General features: G+C 45.1%; 1 protein-coding gene across 2 annotated transcripts in view; it reads right to left on the bottom strand.

Moving 5' to 3' along the window:
- Window positions 1-20,712, bottom strand: part of GLT1D1 (glycosyltransferase 1 domain containing 1) — a 270,809-nt gene that overhangs the window by 181,129 nt on the left and 68,968 nt on the right. For both annotated transcript variants that reach the window (XM_082244140.1, XM_082244141.1), the window contains exon 4: window positions 12,651-12,702. In XM_082244140.1, the coding sequence (XP_082100266.1) occupies window positions 12,651-12,702 (52 nt within the window). The remainder of the gene's footprint in view (window positions 1-12,650; window positions 12,703-20,712) is intronic.

Raw genomic sequence — 20,712 nt, 5'->3', positions numbered from 1 at the left:
GCAAATTTAAACTGTTATACAAGCTGTACACTCACTACTTTCCATTGTAGCAAAGTGTCATTTCTTCAGTGTTGTCACATGAAAAGATATAATAAAATACAGGCGGTCCCCGGGTTACAAACATCTGACTTACAAACGACTCCTACTTACAAACGGAGGGAGACAACAGGAAGTGAGGAGAATTCTAGCCCTAGGAAGGGAAATTCACTCCTGTAAGAGTTCTCATGAGAAAAAGGTGTCTCCGCTGAAGCTTTATCACCAATCCTTGTTTCCACAACAACCCAAAATTTTCAAAATCCAGTTGTCATAGGGACAGAAAGTGAGGTGAAATCTTCTGAACAAGGGTAGAGACAGCAAAACAAATGGTACAAGGGTGTTAACCCTTCCCTATGCTATCCAAAAAACTTAAAACATTTTATTTTGGCTGGGGCTACACTTAATAAATGTACCTGTTTCAACTTGCAAACAAATTCGACTTAAGAACAAACCTACAGTCCCTATCTTGATTGTAACCCGGGGACCGCCTGCATTTACAAAAATGTGAGGGGTGTACCCACTTTTGTAAGATACTGTACTTCTGGAGTGCCCCAACGAAGGCACAACTGCTGGACCACCTCCGGATGGAGAGACCATTCCCCTTCTGCCGACTGATGTAATCCGCCTGCCAATTTTCCACTCCTGGAATGTGATCGGCGGAAAGAGCTGGAATAAAGCGTTCCACCCATCAAAGGATGCTTGCCACCTCTAAGGCCGCAGGGACACTCCTGGTGCCCCCATGGTGATTGACATAAGCCGCAGTCGTGGCATTGACCGATTGAAAGCGCACTGGACAGCCTTGAAGGTAGTCCGTCCAGTGAACTAGGCAAAGCCCGATTGCTCTCAGCTCCAGAACATTGATCAGTAACCTGGATTCTTCCAGAGACCAGACCCCTTGAGCAGAAAGCTTGCCTAGAACACCTCCCCACCCGGACAGACTGGTATCCGTGGTGATCACTGTCCAATATAGGGGGAGGAAGGATTTTCCTAGATTGAGCCTTGGGGACCAAAGCCACCATATCAGGGATCCCCTGGTCCCTGGCCTAGCTGGATCTGGTTGTTCAGGGAATTTGGATCTTTGTTCCATTTGAGAAGGATTTCCTTCTGGAGGATTCTCGTGTGGAATTGAGCAAAAAGGACCGCCTCGAAGGACGACACCATCAGTCCCATAACTCTCATACAAGTCCCAAGGGACGACCATTTGCTGGACAGCAATAGCTGAATCGCAGTCTGGAAGTTTTTCCGGAGGAAGAAATACCCTGGCTGAGGACGAATCCAAAGTCAGGACCAGATAGTCCAGTCTCATGGAAGGAACCAGGGACGACTTCTGAAGGTTCAGAATCCACCGGAACTCCTCCAGAGTTCTCATGGTGATCTCTAAGTTTGTCACCAGCACTGTGGGAGACTCTGCACAGAGAAGTAGATCTTCCAGGTAACCCAAAACCGATATCCCCCGCTGGCGTAACAACACCAGGGCCGGAGCCAACACCTTTGAGAAGACATGAGTAGCAGAAGTAAGACCAAAGGGTCATGCCACAAACTGATAGTGATCCTCTACCACGGCAAAACGGAGAAACTGTTGATGTCCTGCACATATTGAAATGTATAGGTAGACATCTTTGATGTCTTTGGAGGCCAGGAAATCCCCCTGATGTAGGGAAGCCACCATTGTGTGAATGGATTCCATCTTGAATTTCTGAACTCGCAGGAAGCAATTTAGTGCCTTTAAGTCCAGGACTGGAAGCACCTTGCCTTCCTGGTGACCGTAAACAGGTTTGAGTAAAAGCCCTGAAAACGTTCTGAAGACGAAACCGGAACTATTACTCCTTGTTGTAGCAGGTCCTGTACCGCCCCAAAGAGAGCCTGTAAGCGTTCTGGGGACAGTCGTGCATTGGAAGGGAAAAACCTTACCGGTGGGACAGATCGAAACTCGATCTTGTAACCGGACCGTATCACCTCATGAACCCACTTGTCTTGTATACGGGATAGCCACAGGTCCAGGAACTGGCAAAGATGTCCCCCAACCCCAGACACGGGTGAGGGCGCACCTTCATGCCGAAGGGGTCTTATCTGCAGTTCTGGAGAAACCAGATTTCTGTTTGCCAGACAAGGAGTTGCTTGGAGCCACCAGAGGAGGCCTTGAAGGACTTCGATCCTTTATCACTTGTCTCTGAGGGATGAAAAAACTTTGTGTGCTGAAAAGGAGGGACCTCGTCTAAAACGAGAGTCCTTACCCTTGTTAGCCTGTGGGAGAAAGGTACTCTTACCCCCTGTAGGACCTTTGATAATGTCATCAAGGGTAGCCCCAAACAGGCGATCACCTTGAAAAAGTAGATCAGTCAAGGCTTTCTTTGAGATCTGATCCGCAGACCAGCATTTTAGCCAAAGTATACGCCGGAGGATCATCACCGAAACCGACAGTCGGCCAATATTGGAGACGCATCCAGCGAGGCATCGCAAACTAAATGCAGCCCGTGCACCAACTGGTCCGTCAGCTCCGCTGAAGTAGTAACTTAGCCCATTCAGTCAAGGTTTGTGACACAAGGGCAATAGTAAACACTGGTCTTAGTGCAGACTCCACCAGGGAGTACATATTGCGGGCCACAGACTCCGCCTTTCTATTCGCGGGATCCTTAAAGGACGGGGAATCCTCCACTGGGATCATGGCAGCTTTATTCAGTCTGGAGACTGGAGGGTCCACTGTAGGTGGCACAGTCCACTTTTTAATAAAGGACTCCTCAAAGGGGTAGCGTCTAGCTATCCGCTTAGGCACCCCAGGGGGATGCTTTGGGCGGTCCCATTCTTTTTTGACCATGTTGTAAAAATACGCGGGAAGGGGGAAAACCTTTGCCGCTCTGGATGGCTTGTGAGTGCCAAACGTAACCTGCGCCTCAGTCTCAGCTGCGCCCTCCATTTTTAGGGTCTCACACACAGAAACAACCAGTGCGTCCACTAGCGCCTTTTCTTGCGTGGTGGCAGAGGGAGAGGTATCATCCTCACTATCAGAGGAGACAGGGCGCAAGGTAGTAGACCCGGCAGGGAGACCTACGTCTGCGGTGGCTGAATCAGATTCAGAATCTGATACATCAGATGAGGAAGGGGTAGGTGGGGGGCGTTTTTGGCACATCGCCCCTTACAGGCCACCCCCACCCGGGACACAAAGGATTCCAAGACTGCCGACAGTGCATCTATGGATAGCTGGGATCCTGAGGGGCCTGCAGCCTCCTTGAGGGGGGTCAGGTGAGGAAGAAAGTTCCGCAGGATCCATGTTGCACCAGAGCATCCCCTCAGCAAAAAGTTGCGAAAAAAAAAGTTTTTTTTTTTTTTAAGAACGTCCCACCGCGCTATAGTGCCCCAAGAGGTCAGGCAGAATGCACTGAAGACCCCCAGCAGAGAGAGAGAGAGACTCCCCAGACTCACCACCCGCACCAGAGATGCACCAGGAAGGCCCAGAACGTCTGTACAGCACATGTCTGCAGCAATCTCGATCAGCATCAGCACCAGGGATAGGGATGGGCTCCACCATTAAAAAAACGCCCCTAGGGGCTCCAAGATTTTATTTGGGAATCCACCGCAAAATGGCTGCCGGGTGTACCAACATGGCTGCCCATCTTTCGCAGCACATGGGCTACATGAAAATGGTGGCCCCGCGCAGCCTGCAGAGCTTCTGGGGGCCTCGAGGGGATCCCCCCAGCCTCCTGGATGGGATCGACAGGAAGGGAGCCCTGGAAGTGACAGGTGAATCCCCCCCTGCATGATCGATCATCCGGTCGCCAGGGGCGCAGCCCCCTGCCCCCACCGTCGGCCTTAAGCCTGGTCCCAGCCCCCAGGGAGTAGCTTCAAGCGTCCCATAGCACCAATAGTGAGGGGGGAGAGGGGGGATAGGTAAGGGGGGTGTGTGTGACAGTACAGAGAACCCGGGGGTGCAAGGGTCCGAATGTCCTAAGGAGGGGCCCGCGTCCACCCCTAAACCCGCCAGGGGGAGAGGGGGGAACCTTTTACTCACCATACCTGGAACAGGCGGGCGCCATCTCCTGCCAGAACCCCTGTCTGCCGAAGTGGGGTGGGCTGTCGCCCGATAGGAACGCTGCGACTCGGGCCTAGACCCAATCGTATGCGACCAGGTGAGACGTTTAACTCGCAGGGCCAGTCCCCGTCTGGTGGGACTATGTCGCGGCTGGGGTCTACGCATGCTCGCTAGCCGGCTGGGGTGACTACTGGGTCTATATATCCAGCCCGTCGCCCAGATCTGGCTTAGTTGCTTGTAAATCTCACAGGAAAAATATCTGGTGAAAAAAAAACTATCTAGAAAAAATAATCTAGAAGAGATCAGAGATCCCAGCAAAGGAACTAGGTCCTCACTCCTGATTAGGCAGATTAAAACAGGCATCCTATAGCAGGGAGAGAGGGTATACACCCTGGGACTGCCCATAGGCGTAGCCAGAACTTTTTTTCTGCCTAGTGTCCTACTCCTTTATCGGGCAGCACTAAACCTACACTCATCCAAAGTTGCGTCAAAGTTACACTCCAAAGTCAGCCGCAAACTTTGGAGTCATACAAGTGTGAACAGAGCCTTACAGGTGTCAAGAGCTTAAGCGTATATTTAATTGGCCAGAATAAAAATGTATTCCAGCAACTGAAATGAATAAACGCTCAAGTGCTAAACGCGCCTATCGTTTAGGCGCATTTAAAAGCATTTAGCAGCGTCAAGCAGTTTTCTGCCAAAACTCTGCTGCTCCTGGATGCACTGACTGTTGGATTATTTTCCTGTATCTATAAGCTTCTGCCACTTAATGCTGCTAAAAGCCTTTGGGGACATGGACACATAAGATAACATGCAGGCGAGTTTATAGGCAGGACAAATAAATGCCTGAAGCCACTAGGAGCAGCTGCAAAAACGTCTTATATCTTACAAAACTGTATTAGAACCATAAAAAAGCAGTGAAAAAAGGTAGGACCAATAATAAATTATCAAATTTTAACCTGTTTACGACCACCCGCTGCAGTTATACGGCGGCAGGCAGCCGCTCCCAGGCAAATTGACGTAGCTGTACATTGCTTGCGCACAGGAGGCTAGGGGGCACGCTCCCGCCCCGGCTCGTCAGCGGAAAAGCCAATGCAGTGGGCAGGCAGCTCTGATTGCCGCCAGGCACCCGCGATCGTTCCCCGCTGAGAGAGAACGGTCAGCTGTTGTAAACACAGCTGACTGTTCTTCTCCCTGGAATGATCATAGAGCCCATGTAATCCTTCTATATAGGATCACATGTCTATATGGTCATTTCAGAAGCCACGCCCCCCTCACAGTTAGAATCACTCCCCTAGGCTCACATTTAACCCCTTGATCACTCACAATGTTAACCCCTTCCCTGCCAGTGTCATTACAGTAACAGTGCATATTTTTAGCACTGATTACTGTAGTAATGTCACTGGTACCCCCCAAAGATGTCAAAAATGTCAGTCAGTGGTCCGATCTGTCTGCCGCAATGTTGCAGTCCCGCAATAAATCGCAGATTGCCGCCATTATTAGTAAAAAAAAAAAAAAAAACAATAAAAATTACATAAATCTTTCCCATAGTTAGTAGACGCGATAACTTTTGCATAAACCAATCAAAATACGCTTATTGCGATTTTTTTTTTTACCAGAAATATGTAGCAGAAAACAAATTGGCCCAAAATGTTAAAAAAAAAATAGATTTTTACATTTTTTTTGAGAATGTCATATAGCAGAATGTGAAAAATAGTTTTTTTTTTTTTCAAAATTGTAGTTTTTTTTTTAATTTATAGCGCAAAAAATAAAAATTGCACAGGTGATCAAATACCACCAAAGGAAAGCTCTATTTGTGGGGAAAAAAAGGACATCAATTTTATTTGGGTACAGCGTCGCAGAACCGCACAATTGTCCGGTAAAGCAACGCAGTGCTGAATCGCAAAACAGGGCCTGGTCAGGAAGGGGGCATATCCTTCTGGTCTTAAAGTGCACTCACAATAGCACTTTCAACCAGCCCCAGGCATAGTTCAACCCCTAAGACATGTTTGTTTGTGTATTGCGAGTGCTCCAAACTGCCCCTGGGACCAATTAACCGCACAGTGCCCAGAACCACTTAGAACAGGTGGTCCCCGGTGTGGTTCACTTGTGATCCAATGCTGGTTGGCTGCAATGTGAGTACAAACTGTGCCGGAGCACAGTCCTCTCCATAGAGAACTATACAGTGATACAGGGATCGCAGGTCAAATTCCCCGGGAACACTTCCGTGGAAACCAGTGTGAGTGCAAACCAGCGAGGGTGTGGGGAGGGGAGAGAATTTAACTTGGCATTGTTCAGTTAAACTGACCCAAGTGTAAGTACACCCTGGGACATTGACGGCAAACCTTGGCACCCCAGATCTTTGGGAACTATATTTCCCATGATGCTCACCAAGACTGCAGAGTGCATGGGCATCATGGGAAATATAGTACCAAAACACCTGAGGTGCCAAAGTTCGCCATCACTGCCCTAGAATAATTAATGAACCTTAAAAGGAAGTAGTAATATTTAAAAAAAATAGACTACAGTATATTAGAAACAATGTAATTGTCTAAAAATGTAAATACCACCTTAATAATACCATGTACTATAATCTATTGAAAAGAGGTTTAGGGCAAAAGGATTTTTCTTTGTACAAACAAGGATAACGTTACAGCAAATAGAGGGTTAAAAACATATAATTATTACAATTAAAAGACATTTGTAATAAAGATTATATATTTTTAACCCTCTTTTTGATGTAATGTCCTTGTTGGTACAAAGAAAAATCCTTTTGCCCTAAACTTCTTTTCAATAGACTTATTTTGTAGGATTTAGGTATGATCGTATATAATACTTGCATTGAGTACAGTTCCTTACACTACATACTATAATAATATAAGTATTTTTAAAATGTTTTAGAAATTTTTATACAGTATATACACATTATATTACCAAAAGTATTAGGACGCCTGCCTTTACACGCACATGAACTTTAATGGCATCCAGTCTTAGTCTGTAGGGTTCAATATTGAGTTGGCCCAGTCTTTTCAGCTATAACAGCTTCAACTCTTCTGGGAAGGCTGTCCACAAGGTTTAGGAGTGTGCCTATGGGAATGTTTTACCATTCTTTCAGAAGCACATTTGTGAGGTTAGGCACTGATGTTGGACAAGAAGGCCTGGCTCACAGTCTCCACTAAAATTCATTTTAAAGTTGTTCTATCAGGTTGAGGTCAGGACTCTGTGCAGGCCAGTCACGTTCCTCCACCCCAAACCCACTCATCTATGTCTTTATGGACCTTGCTTTGTGCACTGGTGTGCAGTTATGTTGGAACAGGAAGGGGCCATCCCCAATATGTTCCCACAAAGATAGACTTAGAGCTAAGCTAGAGAAACTTAACATAAATAAATCCCCGGGACTGGATGGCTTGCACCCGAGGGTTCTAAATGAGCTCAGCCAGGTGATTGCCAGACCATTATTCTTGATCTTTAAGGATAGTTTACAGATGGGTATGGTGCCAGCTGATTGGAAAAAAGCCAACGTGTTACCAATATTTAAAAAGGGGCCGAGATGTATCCCGGGTAACTATAGGCCGGTCAGCCTAACATCTGTAGTCTGCAAGATTTTGGAGGGGATGTTAAGGGACCACATACAAGACTTTAGTAATGAAAATGGTATTATAAGTAGTAATCAGCATGGATTCATGAAAAATCGTTCTTGCCAAACCAATCTATTAACTTTCTACGATGAAGTGAGCTGCCACCTAGATAAAGGTAAGCCTGTGGATGTGGTGTATCTGGACTTTGCAAAGGCCTTTGACACTGTTCCCCACAAACGCTTACTGTACAAACTAAGGAAGGTAGGTATGGACCATAAGGTGAGTACCTGGATAGAGAACTGGCTCCAGAGGAGAGTCCAGAGGGTGGTGATTAATGGGGAGTACTCGGATTGGGCGGGTGTGGAAAGTGGGGTCCCCCAGGGTTCTGTCCTGGGACCAATCCTGTTTAATTTATTCATAAATGATCTAGAGGAGGGGATATCTAGTACAATCTCAGTATTTGCGGATGATACTAAACTAGGCTTGCCAATATCTTCTATGCAGGATGTGGAAACCTTACAAGCGGAACTGAACAAAATAACGGGGTGGGCAACTACATGGCAGATGAGGTTTAATGTTGAAAAATGTAAAGTAATGCACCTGGGGGCCAGAAACCAGAAAGCAAGCTACTCACTAGGGGGGGAACCTCTGGGTGAGTCTAGGATGGAAAGGGATTTTGGGACAACAGAATACTGGGATGTATAAAAAAGGGGATTCACTCCAGAAATAAAGAGATTATTCTCCCGCTCTACAAGACTCTGGTCCGGCCACATCTGGAGTATGCTGTCCAGTTCTGGGCACCGGTCCTCAGGAAGGATGTGCTGGAACTGGAGAAAGTCCAGTGCAGAAGGGCAACAAAAATGATTAGGGGAATGGAGGACATCAGCTATGAGGAAAGACTACAAGCACTGAACCTATTCTCTCTGGAGAAGAGACGATTGAGGGGGGATATGATATCAGTGTATAAACACTGTACTGGCGACCCTAGCATAAGGAACAAACTATTCAGAGAAAGGAGATACAATAAGACACAGGGCCACTCACTAAAACTAGAGGAAAGGCGGTTTAACCTTAAAGTGCGTAAGGGGTTCTTCACTGTAAGAGCAGTAAGGATGTGGAATTCTCTTCCACAAGCAGTCGTATCAGCAGGGAGCATTGATAGTTTCAAAAAACTAGTAGATGGGCACCTTAGAGACCACAACATACAGGGGTATACGATGTACGGTTAAAAGCAAACACACACACACACATCATAGGTTGAACTGGATGGACTGATGTCTTTTTTCAACCTCACTAACTATGTAACTATGTAATAAAAAAAAATTGTCCAAAATGTCTTGATATGCTGACGCCTTAGGAGTTCCCTTCACTGGAACTAAGAGTCCCTAAAAAACAACCCCACACCATAATCCCCATAAAGATATGGATAGACACACTCCTAAAGCTTGTGAACAGCCTTCCCAGAAGAGTGAGGTGGAGCCAACAAAATGTGCATGTAAAGGCAGGGGTCTCAATACTTTTGGTAATATAGTGTATGTATGTATGTATATATATAGATATATATATATATATATATATATATATATCTATATATATACATACACACACATAGTATATTCTATAGTCTATACTATATATAGTGTAATTATATATATATATATATATATATATATATATATATATATATATATATAGTAAAAAGGAGGACAGCACTGGATGTACAGCAGGTGGATCTTGCAATGCACTAACAGTAAATCTGTATGTTTAATGACAGCATTTTACAAAGGGTCCAATGGTCTATTACTGGGTGCTGTTTTGCTTTAAAGCATATCTAAGGTAAATTTTTTTTGGTTTTGGATAAAGTAAGCAGAGGTGAAACACCTGTAAGTCAAACATACATTAAGCTGGAAACAATTTTTAACATTGAGGTTCCTCCAGTGATAAACTGTAATGTAACTGTACTGTTTGCCCTCATGTTGTAAACCGCTGTGAAAACTACTGGCGCTATATTAATCCTGTAGAATAATAATAATCACAGTAATAAACCCTTGTTCCTGCAGATCTTGAGCATACACAAGTGCAGAATATTGAAGTCAGTAAGATCACACCAAGAGTAAGGCCCCTTTCACACAGGCGGACCGTTCAGATCCGCCTGTTCGCTTTTTTGGCGGATCTGAACGGTCCCCCCATGCATTCCTATGGGGCATCGGATGGCAGCGGAGACATGTCCGCTGACATCCAACCCGATCCGTCAAATCTGGACGGATGGAACCCCTATTTTCCATCCGTCCAGCGGATCGGATGGGATCGGATGAGAACGGAGAGACGGTCCGTTCCCATCCGATTTCCCCCATAGAGATGCATGGGGAACTGACAGCTGTGTCTCCGCACACGCTGAGAAAAACGGAATCCGTCCGACGGACAGATAGTGTGAAAGGGGCCTAATACAAGTTTTTTTCGTTAAAAGTGATTGTCTTCATGTGTAGGTAGAGCTGCAACTCACAAGAAAAAGTCCAGCAACTTCATGCTGTTTTCAGCATCATTGATTCTCTAAAGAGCAACAGAAATGGCTACTTGGCAGAGCTGGCGCTGTAGGCGGGGAGGGATATACTTGTGAATGCACAAGGCATTAACTCTAAGCCCAGGTTTACACCGCTGCACATTGCCATGCGACTTGCGACACAAAGTTGCATGACAAGTAAAAACCATTGATTTCAATAGTGGCAGCTCCATTTAATGCTACCTAAGTCGCAGCAACTTTTGAAAAGGATCCAGCACTACTTTGATGCGACTTAGAGTCCCATAGACTCAAATGTCACATGAAAGTTGTAAGCAAGTCGCACTGCATAGTTTCAGGACAATGAGCTTGCAGCAGTGTAAATCGAGCTTAAGCCCTCACGTACATGGACGTTTTTACAGCTGCGGTTTTTGGTGTCAGACGTTTTTTTTGCAGAACCCCTGAAGAAGCCACGTGACGCGGAAGTGGCGTAACGCGTAGGGACGTTCGGACCGGAAGTGACGCACATTGCGGAAGTGAGGACTGCGATCCCACTCCGATGCTACTTTATGCGCTTGTTTTATTCAACAAATGTGAGTGTTTTTAACCTTATTTAAAATAAAGCACCCCGTTATCCATGACATACTTGCACTATTTCGAGCCTTTGTTTTGAGATCCACTGAGACCGCTGGGAGCCTGGAGAGGGAGAGGGAGCCAACCCACCCGCAGCAGCCCAGATATCTGGCCCTAGTGGAGCACGATATAGGATTGGAGAGGAGCCCCCTGGATTAACTATAAGGCCTTTACCCTTAGACCTTAAGGTGAGCTGCTAGAACACTTAGAAGGGTTGAGGAGAAGCACCCCACTACCCTAAGCACGGTGTTAGGTGAAGGAGCAGCACCTGTGGATAATTCCCCCCACTTGAACACTTACCCTAACCATTTGGACTATATTTCACCCAGGCATTTTTGTGGAGCACAGAGGACACTTTAACTTTGTCTAATATATTTATTTATATGCACCTGAGCACTTTATCTGTCACTATAACATTATCAGCACTATAAGTGGTTTTTTATTTTTCTTATTTATTTATATATTTTTAGAGTGCCGTGTCAATATTTTAGCACTGTGGTATTTTTTATTTGAGTACGGATTTATCTTATTCATTTAAATCACCCACACATGTTATAGTTCCCTTCTTGTATTGTGACTGGCATTTATACTAAGCACAGTTCATACACTATCAACCCAGAAGCGCAGTACCCCCCACCTGTTTATGATTTTGACACTGTATGGTTATCAGTTCTGGTACTAGCAGCATCTGGGACCTACACCAACCCTTTTAAATAGTTCTCCCTAGACAGCGCAGGACTCACCACACTACTCCCTTGAAGTAAAAAACATTGATTTCAATAGTGGCAGCTCCATTTAATGCTACCTAAGTCGCAGCAACTTTTGAAAAGGATCCAGCACTACTTTGATGCGACTTAGAGTCCCATAGACTCAAATGTCACATGAAAGTTGTAAGCAAGTCGCACTGCATAGTTTCAGGACAATGAGCTTGCAGCAGTGTGAATCGAGCTTAAGGCCTCACGCACATGGACGTTTTTTACAGCTGTGGTTTTTGGTGTCAGACGTTTTTTTCTGCAGCCAGTAATCTCCCCAGCATGTTATCCTATATGTCCATGCACACATAGGCTGTTATCAGCAGTTTTTGGCAGGGGCCTTTTCTGGCTGGAAAGAAAACCCAGAACTAGTGGGTGTTAGAAGGAGTTTTTCAGCTGTAAAAACGTGTAACCCTGATAAAAGCTTAAAAACGCACAAAAAACACTAAAAAACGCAGCTGTTCGGTGTTTATCAACGTTTGTGAGCCATAAGCTTTTGTAGGAATATAGTTTTGCTAAAAAAAGCTAACAATCGCTACAGCTAAAAAAAGATATAAAAAGCACTGAAAAAGAGCTGAAAAACTTCTACAGCTACAGCTTTCTACTGACGTTTTGATAATGTCCAGTGTGCATGAGGCCTAAGTGATTGGCATAACATAACACCTGATGGTTTCAACCAGTTCTCTTTAGGGCCCTTTCACACGGGCGCTCCATATGTCCGCAAATCATCCTATTTTTTTGCGGGAGATATACGGACATAATGTAAGTCTATGGGATTGACATCCGATTTTCTTCCTTTCAGTTCTGTTCCGTTTTTTGGAACAGAACAGAATCCTATTTTTGTTCCGTTGAAAAAACGGAAAGGAAGCAAAATCAGATGTCAGCGTTGTCATCCGCTGACATCCGCAATCCCCATAGACATGCATTATGTCCGTATATCATCCGCAAACGGATGGGATGATATGCGGACATACGAAGCGGATGACACAAGTGTCATCCGCTCCGTGAAAAGAAAAAAAAAAAGCACCGGAGTGGATCGCAATGCGGTCTGCTCCGTGTGAAAGAGCCCTTAGGAGCCTACAACTTATCACAAAAGAAAAAAAAAAAATCAAAAGGATACTTTGCCATACCCAGTGTTTTGCTGCAATCTCTTTAATCTCGTTGGTAAATGCTACAGCGAATCTGGAGAAAAGAAAAAGCAAAAAAATGGTTAAATGATAGAGCAAAACTCAAGTCACTACTTTCTTTATGTTGCAGTCACAATGTTGAGGTGCGTTTAACACACACTCTATTAGTGTGCATTGTGTTAGGGCAGACCACTGATTTGGAATGTCATTTGTTGCTTAACATTGCACCACAGTGCATTACTGTGCTTTGTGATGTGCTAACATCCGTCAGCAAAGTGTGTTGGGGTTCCACTCAAAACGAATGGTGCCACAATGCACAAAACATGTTTTCACATATTATGGTAACACCTGTGTCACCACAGCACAACAGTGTGCACCCAGCCTTACTGTTAAAGGGGTTCGAAAGGCAGAAGATTTTTTAGCTTAATGAATTCTTTGCATTAAGATAAAAAACTTTCTGTGTGCAGCAGCCTTCCTCAGTTCCACTAAAACCTACCTGAGCCCCATCTCGATCTAGTGATGTAGCACAAGAGCATCAGCTGTCCGGGACTCTCCCTCCTGACTGGCTAAAACACAGCAGCAGGTGCCATTGGCTACCCCTGCTGTCAATTAAAGTCAGTGAGCCAATAAGGAGAGAGAGGGGGCGGGGCAGAGCTGAGGCCCCATGTCTGAATGGACACACGCAGCAGTGGTTTGGCTTGGGCGCCCCCATAGCAAGCTGCTTGTTGTGGGGGCACTCGGCAAGAGGGAGGGTCCAGAAGTTCCGGCGAGGGACCCGAAAAGAGGAGGGTCCGGGCTGCTCAGTGCAAAACCACTGCACAGAGCGTGTAAGTATGACATGTTTGTTATTTTTAAACAAAATATAAGCAAGACTTTAATATCACTTTAAGAGACGGTTCACATTAGCGCAACATGACTCCTTACTACTTCGGGGGCGACTTGTGCATTACATTGCACCACGACTTCGGAGCGACTTGCAGGGACTTCACATAATGGAAGTCTATGCAAGTCGCTCCGAGGTCGCCCTGAAGTAGTACAGGACCCTTTTTCTAAGTCGGAGCGACTTGTGTCGCTCCTATTAGAACGGGTCCTGTAACGGTCAATGGACTGCGAGGGAGCGCGACTTGTCAGGCTGACAAGTCGCCTGACAAGTCGCGCTAATGTGAATGGGCTCTAAGGCTTTAATCAAATTGCGTAATAACTTATCTATCACTTCTAACTCACCAAATACTAACTTGTGAAGGGGCGAATTCCAACAGGCAGCAGAGTCTGTTAGCTTACATCATAAGCTCCCAGCAGATACCCTCGCATTACCCCCTCCAGCACCACACAAAGCACCCTGCAATTTCTTCCCTTCCTGATTGTAAAGTACAGGCAATCCTCTGCCCCATCACGTGCAAAGTATGGGACCCAAGCACTGATCTTTAAGCCTAGACACTTCAGAGGTGTGTGCATATACTTAAAGCTGAACTTCAGGAACAAAAATTTTCATTTAAAATATTTATCAATAGACACAAAAGATATAAATCTACTTTATGTGCACCAAATGCCTTTGCAAACACAGTTATTACCTTGTAAAAGTAACATTGACATCATCACTGTGCAGCACATAGCCTGTGCAGACAGCAGAGCTGTGCAAGGAGCCCAGCAGAGGCCACTAACTACAGGCTGCCTGCAGAAAAGTACAGGAGGGGGTGGAGACAAGACCGGTCATCCTGCACAATGGGAGAGAGCAGCAATCATTGGTCTTTATTAAAGAAGAAAACTGTATTTAAAGTAATTTTACAGCTTTTTTTTTTTTAATAAACATGTTATACTAACCTGCTCTGTGTAATCATTTGCACATAGCAGTCTCCATACTCCTCCTCTAGTGTCCCGTTCCAGTGCTCTTAGCTCCTCCTTTACTGCAAGTGCTCCCATAGGAAGCTGCTTTCAAATGGGGCATTCATGGGGGCTCGCTCCCAAGCCGCCCTGCCTGCGTCTATATACACAGACAGAGCGGCTAGGCCCCACCCCCTGCTCCTTCGTCACAGACTTTGATTGACAAAGGAGCTCATCTGCTCTGTGAGGAGAGAGAGCAGAAAGAGCTGCTGTTCTTGGTCACAGCGCTGAATCGAGATCAGGCTCAGGTAAGTATAAGGGGGCTTACCCTGGAAATCAACTTTAAAGTGGTTGTAAAGGCAGAAGGTTTTTTTTTACCTTAATGCATTGTATGCATTAAGGTAAAAAAACCTTCTGAATGCAACATCTCCCCAAATACTTATCCGCGCCCTATATCGATTCAGCGATGTGCATGAGAGCATCGGCTCTCTTGGGTCTCTCTTCCCTCATTGGCTGACACAGAAGCGAGAGTCATTGGCTGCTACTGCTGTCAATCACAGACAGTGAGCTAAGACAATGCCCATTCACAGGAGCGTGGACCGGGAGCAAACCTGCTTGAGTGCCCCCATAGCAAGAGGCTTACTATTGGGGGCACTCGACAGGGGGGAGAAGCCAGGACTGTTGGAGGGGGACACAAACAGAAAAGGATAGGGGCTTGTCTGTGCAAAACCATTTCACAAAGTAGGTAAGTGTAACATTTTTTTTTAAAAAAAAAACAAGAAAAACCTTTAAAATCACTTTGAGCAATCTGCTGCTTTTCAAAAGCCATTACTCATATAAATATCAGAAACAGCACTGAAGAGGTGAATGTAAAGGTAAGCTGTATGTGCTAAAAACTTGTAGTCCTATTTACCAGTTATCAATAAACTTTCAGGTTTCCATCAATTTAATGTTTTGCCAGTTTCGTACATTTCTGTCAGACTAGGCTACCACTACCTTCTTTACTACATGGTCCACTACAATAAAGTATATTTGTAGTCATAGTATAAACTCCTATGTTCATTTCTACATTGTATTTCAAATATTTCTAGTCTACTGCTATTACTTTGAATGATCCTGAAGTCTATAAACTTACGTTGTGAAGATCCCCACACATTTGTTTCTTTGCATTCTGTGACATGTATGCACTATGCCCTGTGGATAGGCACTGCTGTGTCACACATTTCACAGAGCATGCATTCTGAATTACAGAGGTGCCGAGAGGAGGAGTTTCAGGAGGTGGAGTCAGTACAGGAAGCACTGCTTGCAGGCAGCAAGGTACCATGGGATATGTAGTCCTTAAAAAATTAAACAATAGAGGAGACGCTACAAAGCATGCAGGGCATGCAGAATGTTGTGGAAAGAGATGACCAGCAGACAGGCAAAACGCACAACACGAAAAGGAGATTTTTTTAAAGTAAACTTATCCTTCAAAAATTACTATTATCTCTATTGTTATTACAATGCTGTTATAAAATGAAAGTGGATGCTCTGACAATAGGACTCCTTAAAGAGGTTGTATCCTCCTAAACAAAAAGAAAAATACCCTGCAGGAGACAGGCATAATGAGCTAGTATGCATAGCATACTAGCTCAATATGAAATACTTACCTTAAAACTACGCCCCGACGCGGTCGTCTGGACACCGCTGAGGGAGCTGTCATCTTCCCTCGGCATCTCTTCCGAGTTCGGCGGCTCCGGCACTGTGAGTGGCCGGAGCCGCGATGACGTCACTCCCGCTCATGAGCACGGGAGTTTTCTTTCCGGCAAGGAGCCGGCAAAGAGCTCTGAAGGTCCGCCGGACCTTCGGAGCGCATGCGCCGCTGGTGTCAGTGGCTGCATGCAGGGCGAATATCTCCTAAACCGTGCAGGTTTAGGAGATATTCATTTTACCTACAGGTAAGTCTTATCATAGACTTACCTGTAGGTAAAAGTTTATTGGCGGAGTATACTACCGCTTTAAGGGCTATTTTGAACAAGCGATCCTGCTTGATGGCAACAACTCATTAGCCACAGGATTGCAAACACCACATAATGTTTTACTAAGGAATGGCTCCCTGGCTAGTCTGATCATAGAGATGTCCCTCTCCCTTTGCTCCCTCACTAAAAAGCTAAATTGTGCAGCTTTCTGGCCCAGATAGGGGGCCACTATATTAGAAGTGCTGCTGTTGTATCACTTGCGATGTGTGGTCTGACATGGCCTTGAAGAAAATCTGTGCTGAAAAAAAATGACCATGTTCTGAAAATTCATGTTGCCTTGTTATCATGTTGATTCTCTGGCTTCAATACTTTGAACTACTACCCAGCAACAAATATGAAGCAGATGAAGCCAAAACTTGTGATCTGTAAATATATTCAAAGGCAGAAACATTATTTTTGCAGCCTGTAAATCAGTCTGACAACCAGGCAACCAATATTTTTAAAAGCGGTACGCAATGACAGTCAACAGATTTCCTCATCATAGGATTCCTTAGGCCCTTTATAGCATCTTCTTTTGTTAAGAATGTATATGGTAATAGCAGTAGCAAGCCACGTATGACTGGTGTGCATGAATTTGGAGCGACTTGTGTCGCTCCTATTAGAACGGGTCCTGTACTATTCAATGTCGAGAGACCGACCGCGACTTGTCAGGCGACCAAGTCGCCTGACAAGTCGCGCTAGTGTGAATGGACCCTTAGTAGGTAAGCATGTCTCTATCTAATACATTATATGTAAACAGAATCACAAGTGAACACAACTATCCCTGTAGACCAGGGATCCTCAAAACTACGGCCCTCTAGCTGTTGCAGAACTACAAATCCCATGAGCCATTGTAAAACTCTGACATTCACAGACATGACCACGCATGATGGGAATTGTAGTTCCTGAACAATTGGAGGGCCATAGTTTGAAGACCCCTGCTGTAGACAGATGCAGCTAGAGTGGTCACTAATTTACTAGACAGAAGAAAAAAAAAATACAAAAATAAAAGTAAAAAATATATATTTTGCTATTTATTCTTGAAAAAGGTACAAAAATACAATCTGACACCTCTCCATCAGAAAACAAACACAGATTTTTAGATATGACTTAACCAGAAAATTAAAAACATTTTACTACTTTGTCATCTCACAATAGGGGAGGGATGTCCCCTTTAGTACTAAATCGCTTTCAGTTCCTCATCGATGCCCGCTATTTACATGTGCAGCCCAAGGCTTCCAGTTTCAACTTGCAGTTTCAGAGTTAAAGTGGAAGTTCAGTCAAACACAAGCTATACTTAAAGGGTAACTTCACTTTTGTGGGGAAAATATCAGCAAATAAAGAAAAAACAATATAGCGTATACAATTGCGACACAAATCAAATTGTAATTGAATGTTATTAAAAATGACCTTTCCTTTTCATTCTGCAGCTGTTGTAATTTTCTGAAAATGCAATGCAATATGGCTACCTGGAGCTGTTCTGTACACAGAATGTCTACTGACCACACCCCAGAAACATTTCCTACTTGTGTGATTGGCTCACTCATTTTCCCAAACGTCTGCACTTAGATACAAGTCAGATTTCTGGCATCCCCTGTCACAAAAGTGTTATTTTTGGTGAGATACTGCCAATAGGAACACGTCTAAAGGGATGCAGGCCCAGCAGCTTCCCTCATTAGAGCCCTGCAGCTACCACAGCTGATTGATAATTATAAAACCACTCCCATTTGACCCACTCAGCACAGAGGAACAAACAATGATTTACTCAGAATAACTAAAGGTAGGAACAAAGTTTGTTAAAATCCTTGTAATGTTCATAGATCACCCAGAGGGGAATGTTTTTTTCTCAACAAAAGTGGAGTTACGCTTTAAATCTACTCCCACCCCCTATCTAAGCCTATTCTATCTACCTTGAGAAAGGAAAGATCTGTATACTTACCTATTCTGAGGGTGCGCCGGTCAGGTCACATGATTGAGTCCCAGCACCAGCTTCAGTGACTAGAGATTGCAGACAACCTAGGCGGTGACATCACCCGTAGGTTTACTATGGGGGGGGGGGGGCATCCATTGTCGGCTGTCCCTCCTCTACAGTGAAGACGGTGCTGATCAGATGACAAGATCACCCTCAGAATAGGTAAGTATACAGATCTTTCCTTTTACAGGGTAAATAAAATAGGCTTAGAAAGGGGGTGGGAGTAGACTTAATAATAAAAATACCCCCGGGACAGTCAGGTCTAGTGCATTCCACAATGGCTAGCCTCTGATCTGTCCCGGGTTGCACTTACCTTTTAGGACAAACACTTACCTTGAAAAAAGCATTGTCCAGCGCTGCCATCTCAGGTGTGGGCAGCTTGAAGCCAGCGCGATCCTCTTCTGCGTCCTCTTCCGTCTTCTTCGGTCCCACGATGCACTGCACCGGCCCCGCCGTCACTTCCGATGCACGCGCGGCATGCCCAGAAGCTGTTTAGAAGGGAATAACGCGCGCGCCCCGGAACTGACGTCGGGGCCGGTGCAGGCGCAATGATTCCAGGAAGTGACGACAGGCCGTGGCCGCCGAGGGGAGGAAGAAGGAAGTAAGGTAAGTATATTTTCTTCTCTACGAGGTAAGTAAAAAAAAAAAAAAAAATGCGATTATGCATTTGTTTTTCAGGTGACCCGGAGCGAGAAGATGGAGGTAAGTATCATTTTAGGGTGGAACTCCACTTTAAGAATAGTTAGCATTTGACTGAACTTCCACTTTAACCTCCTGCCAACCATTCACAGAAAATATACTGCATGTGGACAGCAGTTGCGGGCTCGGCAACGCACATGTACGTTGTTGGCTTGCTTCTGGGCTTGATTGGACACAGCACAAATTTGGCAGCAGATTTCAGCCAATGATTGCAGCTGAAACTTGCTGATTGGCTGTGTCCAATCCAATCACACGCAGAGTTCTGTTTTTGCAAACACACAGAACTCTGTGTACAGTGTGAAAAGCAGGGAGAAAAAAACAGCCAGAAGAGTAAAAGCAGCACACACTACACTTGTTAGTAGGCATGTAACGATATTACCGCTATCGCGGTATCGCGGTGTTTTACATGGCCCGATACCGTCGTGGTGGGTGCACGGTCTGGCCGCCTTCTATTTGTCTCGTCGGCGGCTCCTGTCTGTCACTCACTCACCTCTAATGCTATGCTGTAGTGCTGCTTGCTTACTGGCCGAGCCGAGGCGAGCGGCTGCCAGTTGGTTAGAGCAGTGTGGGTGGGCGGGCTTGTGGGGCGGAGGCGGGCGGAGCCAGCGCATGAGAGCGGCGGATTCGGCAGAGCAGAGCCAGCTTCCCAGGCAGGCAGTGGCACCACGGCAAGACACAGACACCGGACCGCCGGTGAGTAATAAATAATGTGAAAGAAATTAAAAAAAACACACTGACGCCACTCAAGTCATCATGACATGTACTACTGGTCTGGATTGGTCGGATTTACACAGTAAGAGAGGATAGTTTTCAGAGTAAGCAGAACAGTGCTAAGAAGAGAAGAGGTATCATAGGTGCCGTGCTAGTGGGGGAGTGGACAAGAGCATGAGGCCCAAAATGTGGTGTCTTCTAATCTTAGAGAGAAGGAGTGACTGTAATGTATATATTTCAAAGTGATTTTTTATGTGTCTTACTGGCTTTGCTTTCACATATTTGCAAACTTATTTCTTCAATGAAGAAATAAGTTTGCAAATATGTGAAAGCAAAGCCAGTAAGCCACATAAAAAATCACTTTGAAATATCGCAATAAATATCGTACCGTGAGGTCAATATCGAAATTGTATCGTACCGTGAGATTTTGATATCGTTACATCCCTACTTGTTAGACAGGTAACCACTTGAATGCCCCTTCCCAGCCAGTGTCATTAGTACATTTATCAGGGTACAGTATTATCACTGATCTCTGTATTAGTGTCACTAGCAACGTCAGTGTCAGTTAATGACTTTCCCAGTCTGTGTCTATTAGTGCCAGATTGCCCGCCACCCTATCTCAGTCACACTATAAGTCACTGATCACCATCCACCATTATAGTATAGTGTTTATAGCTGCGGAAATTCAAGTATATCTATACACCATAGTTTGCAGATGCTTTCATTTTCACACAGACCGATCACCATCCACCATAAGTCCCGGTTCACACTGCCACGACTTGTCAGGCGACTTGGTCGCCTGACAATTCGCGCTCCATTCTGTGCAATGGAACCATTCTAATCAGAGCGACTCAAGTCGCTCTGA

The sequence above is a fragment of the Pelophylax lessonae genome (assembly GCF_965119305.1).
Source record: "Pelophylax lessonae genome assembly, chromosome: 1".
Lineage (NCBI taxonomy): Eukaryota > Metazoa > Chordata > Amphibia > Anura > Ranidae > Pelophylax > Pelophylax lessonae.
This window is presented reverse-complemented; position numbering and strand designations above follow the sequence as displayed.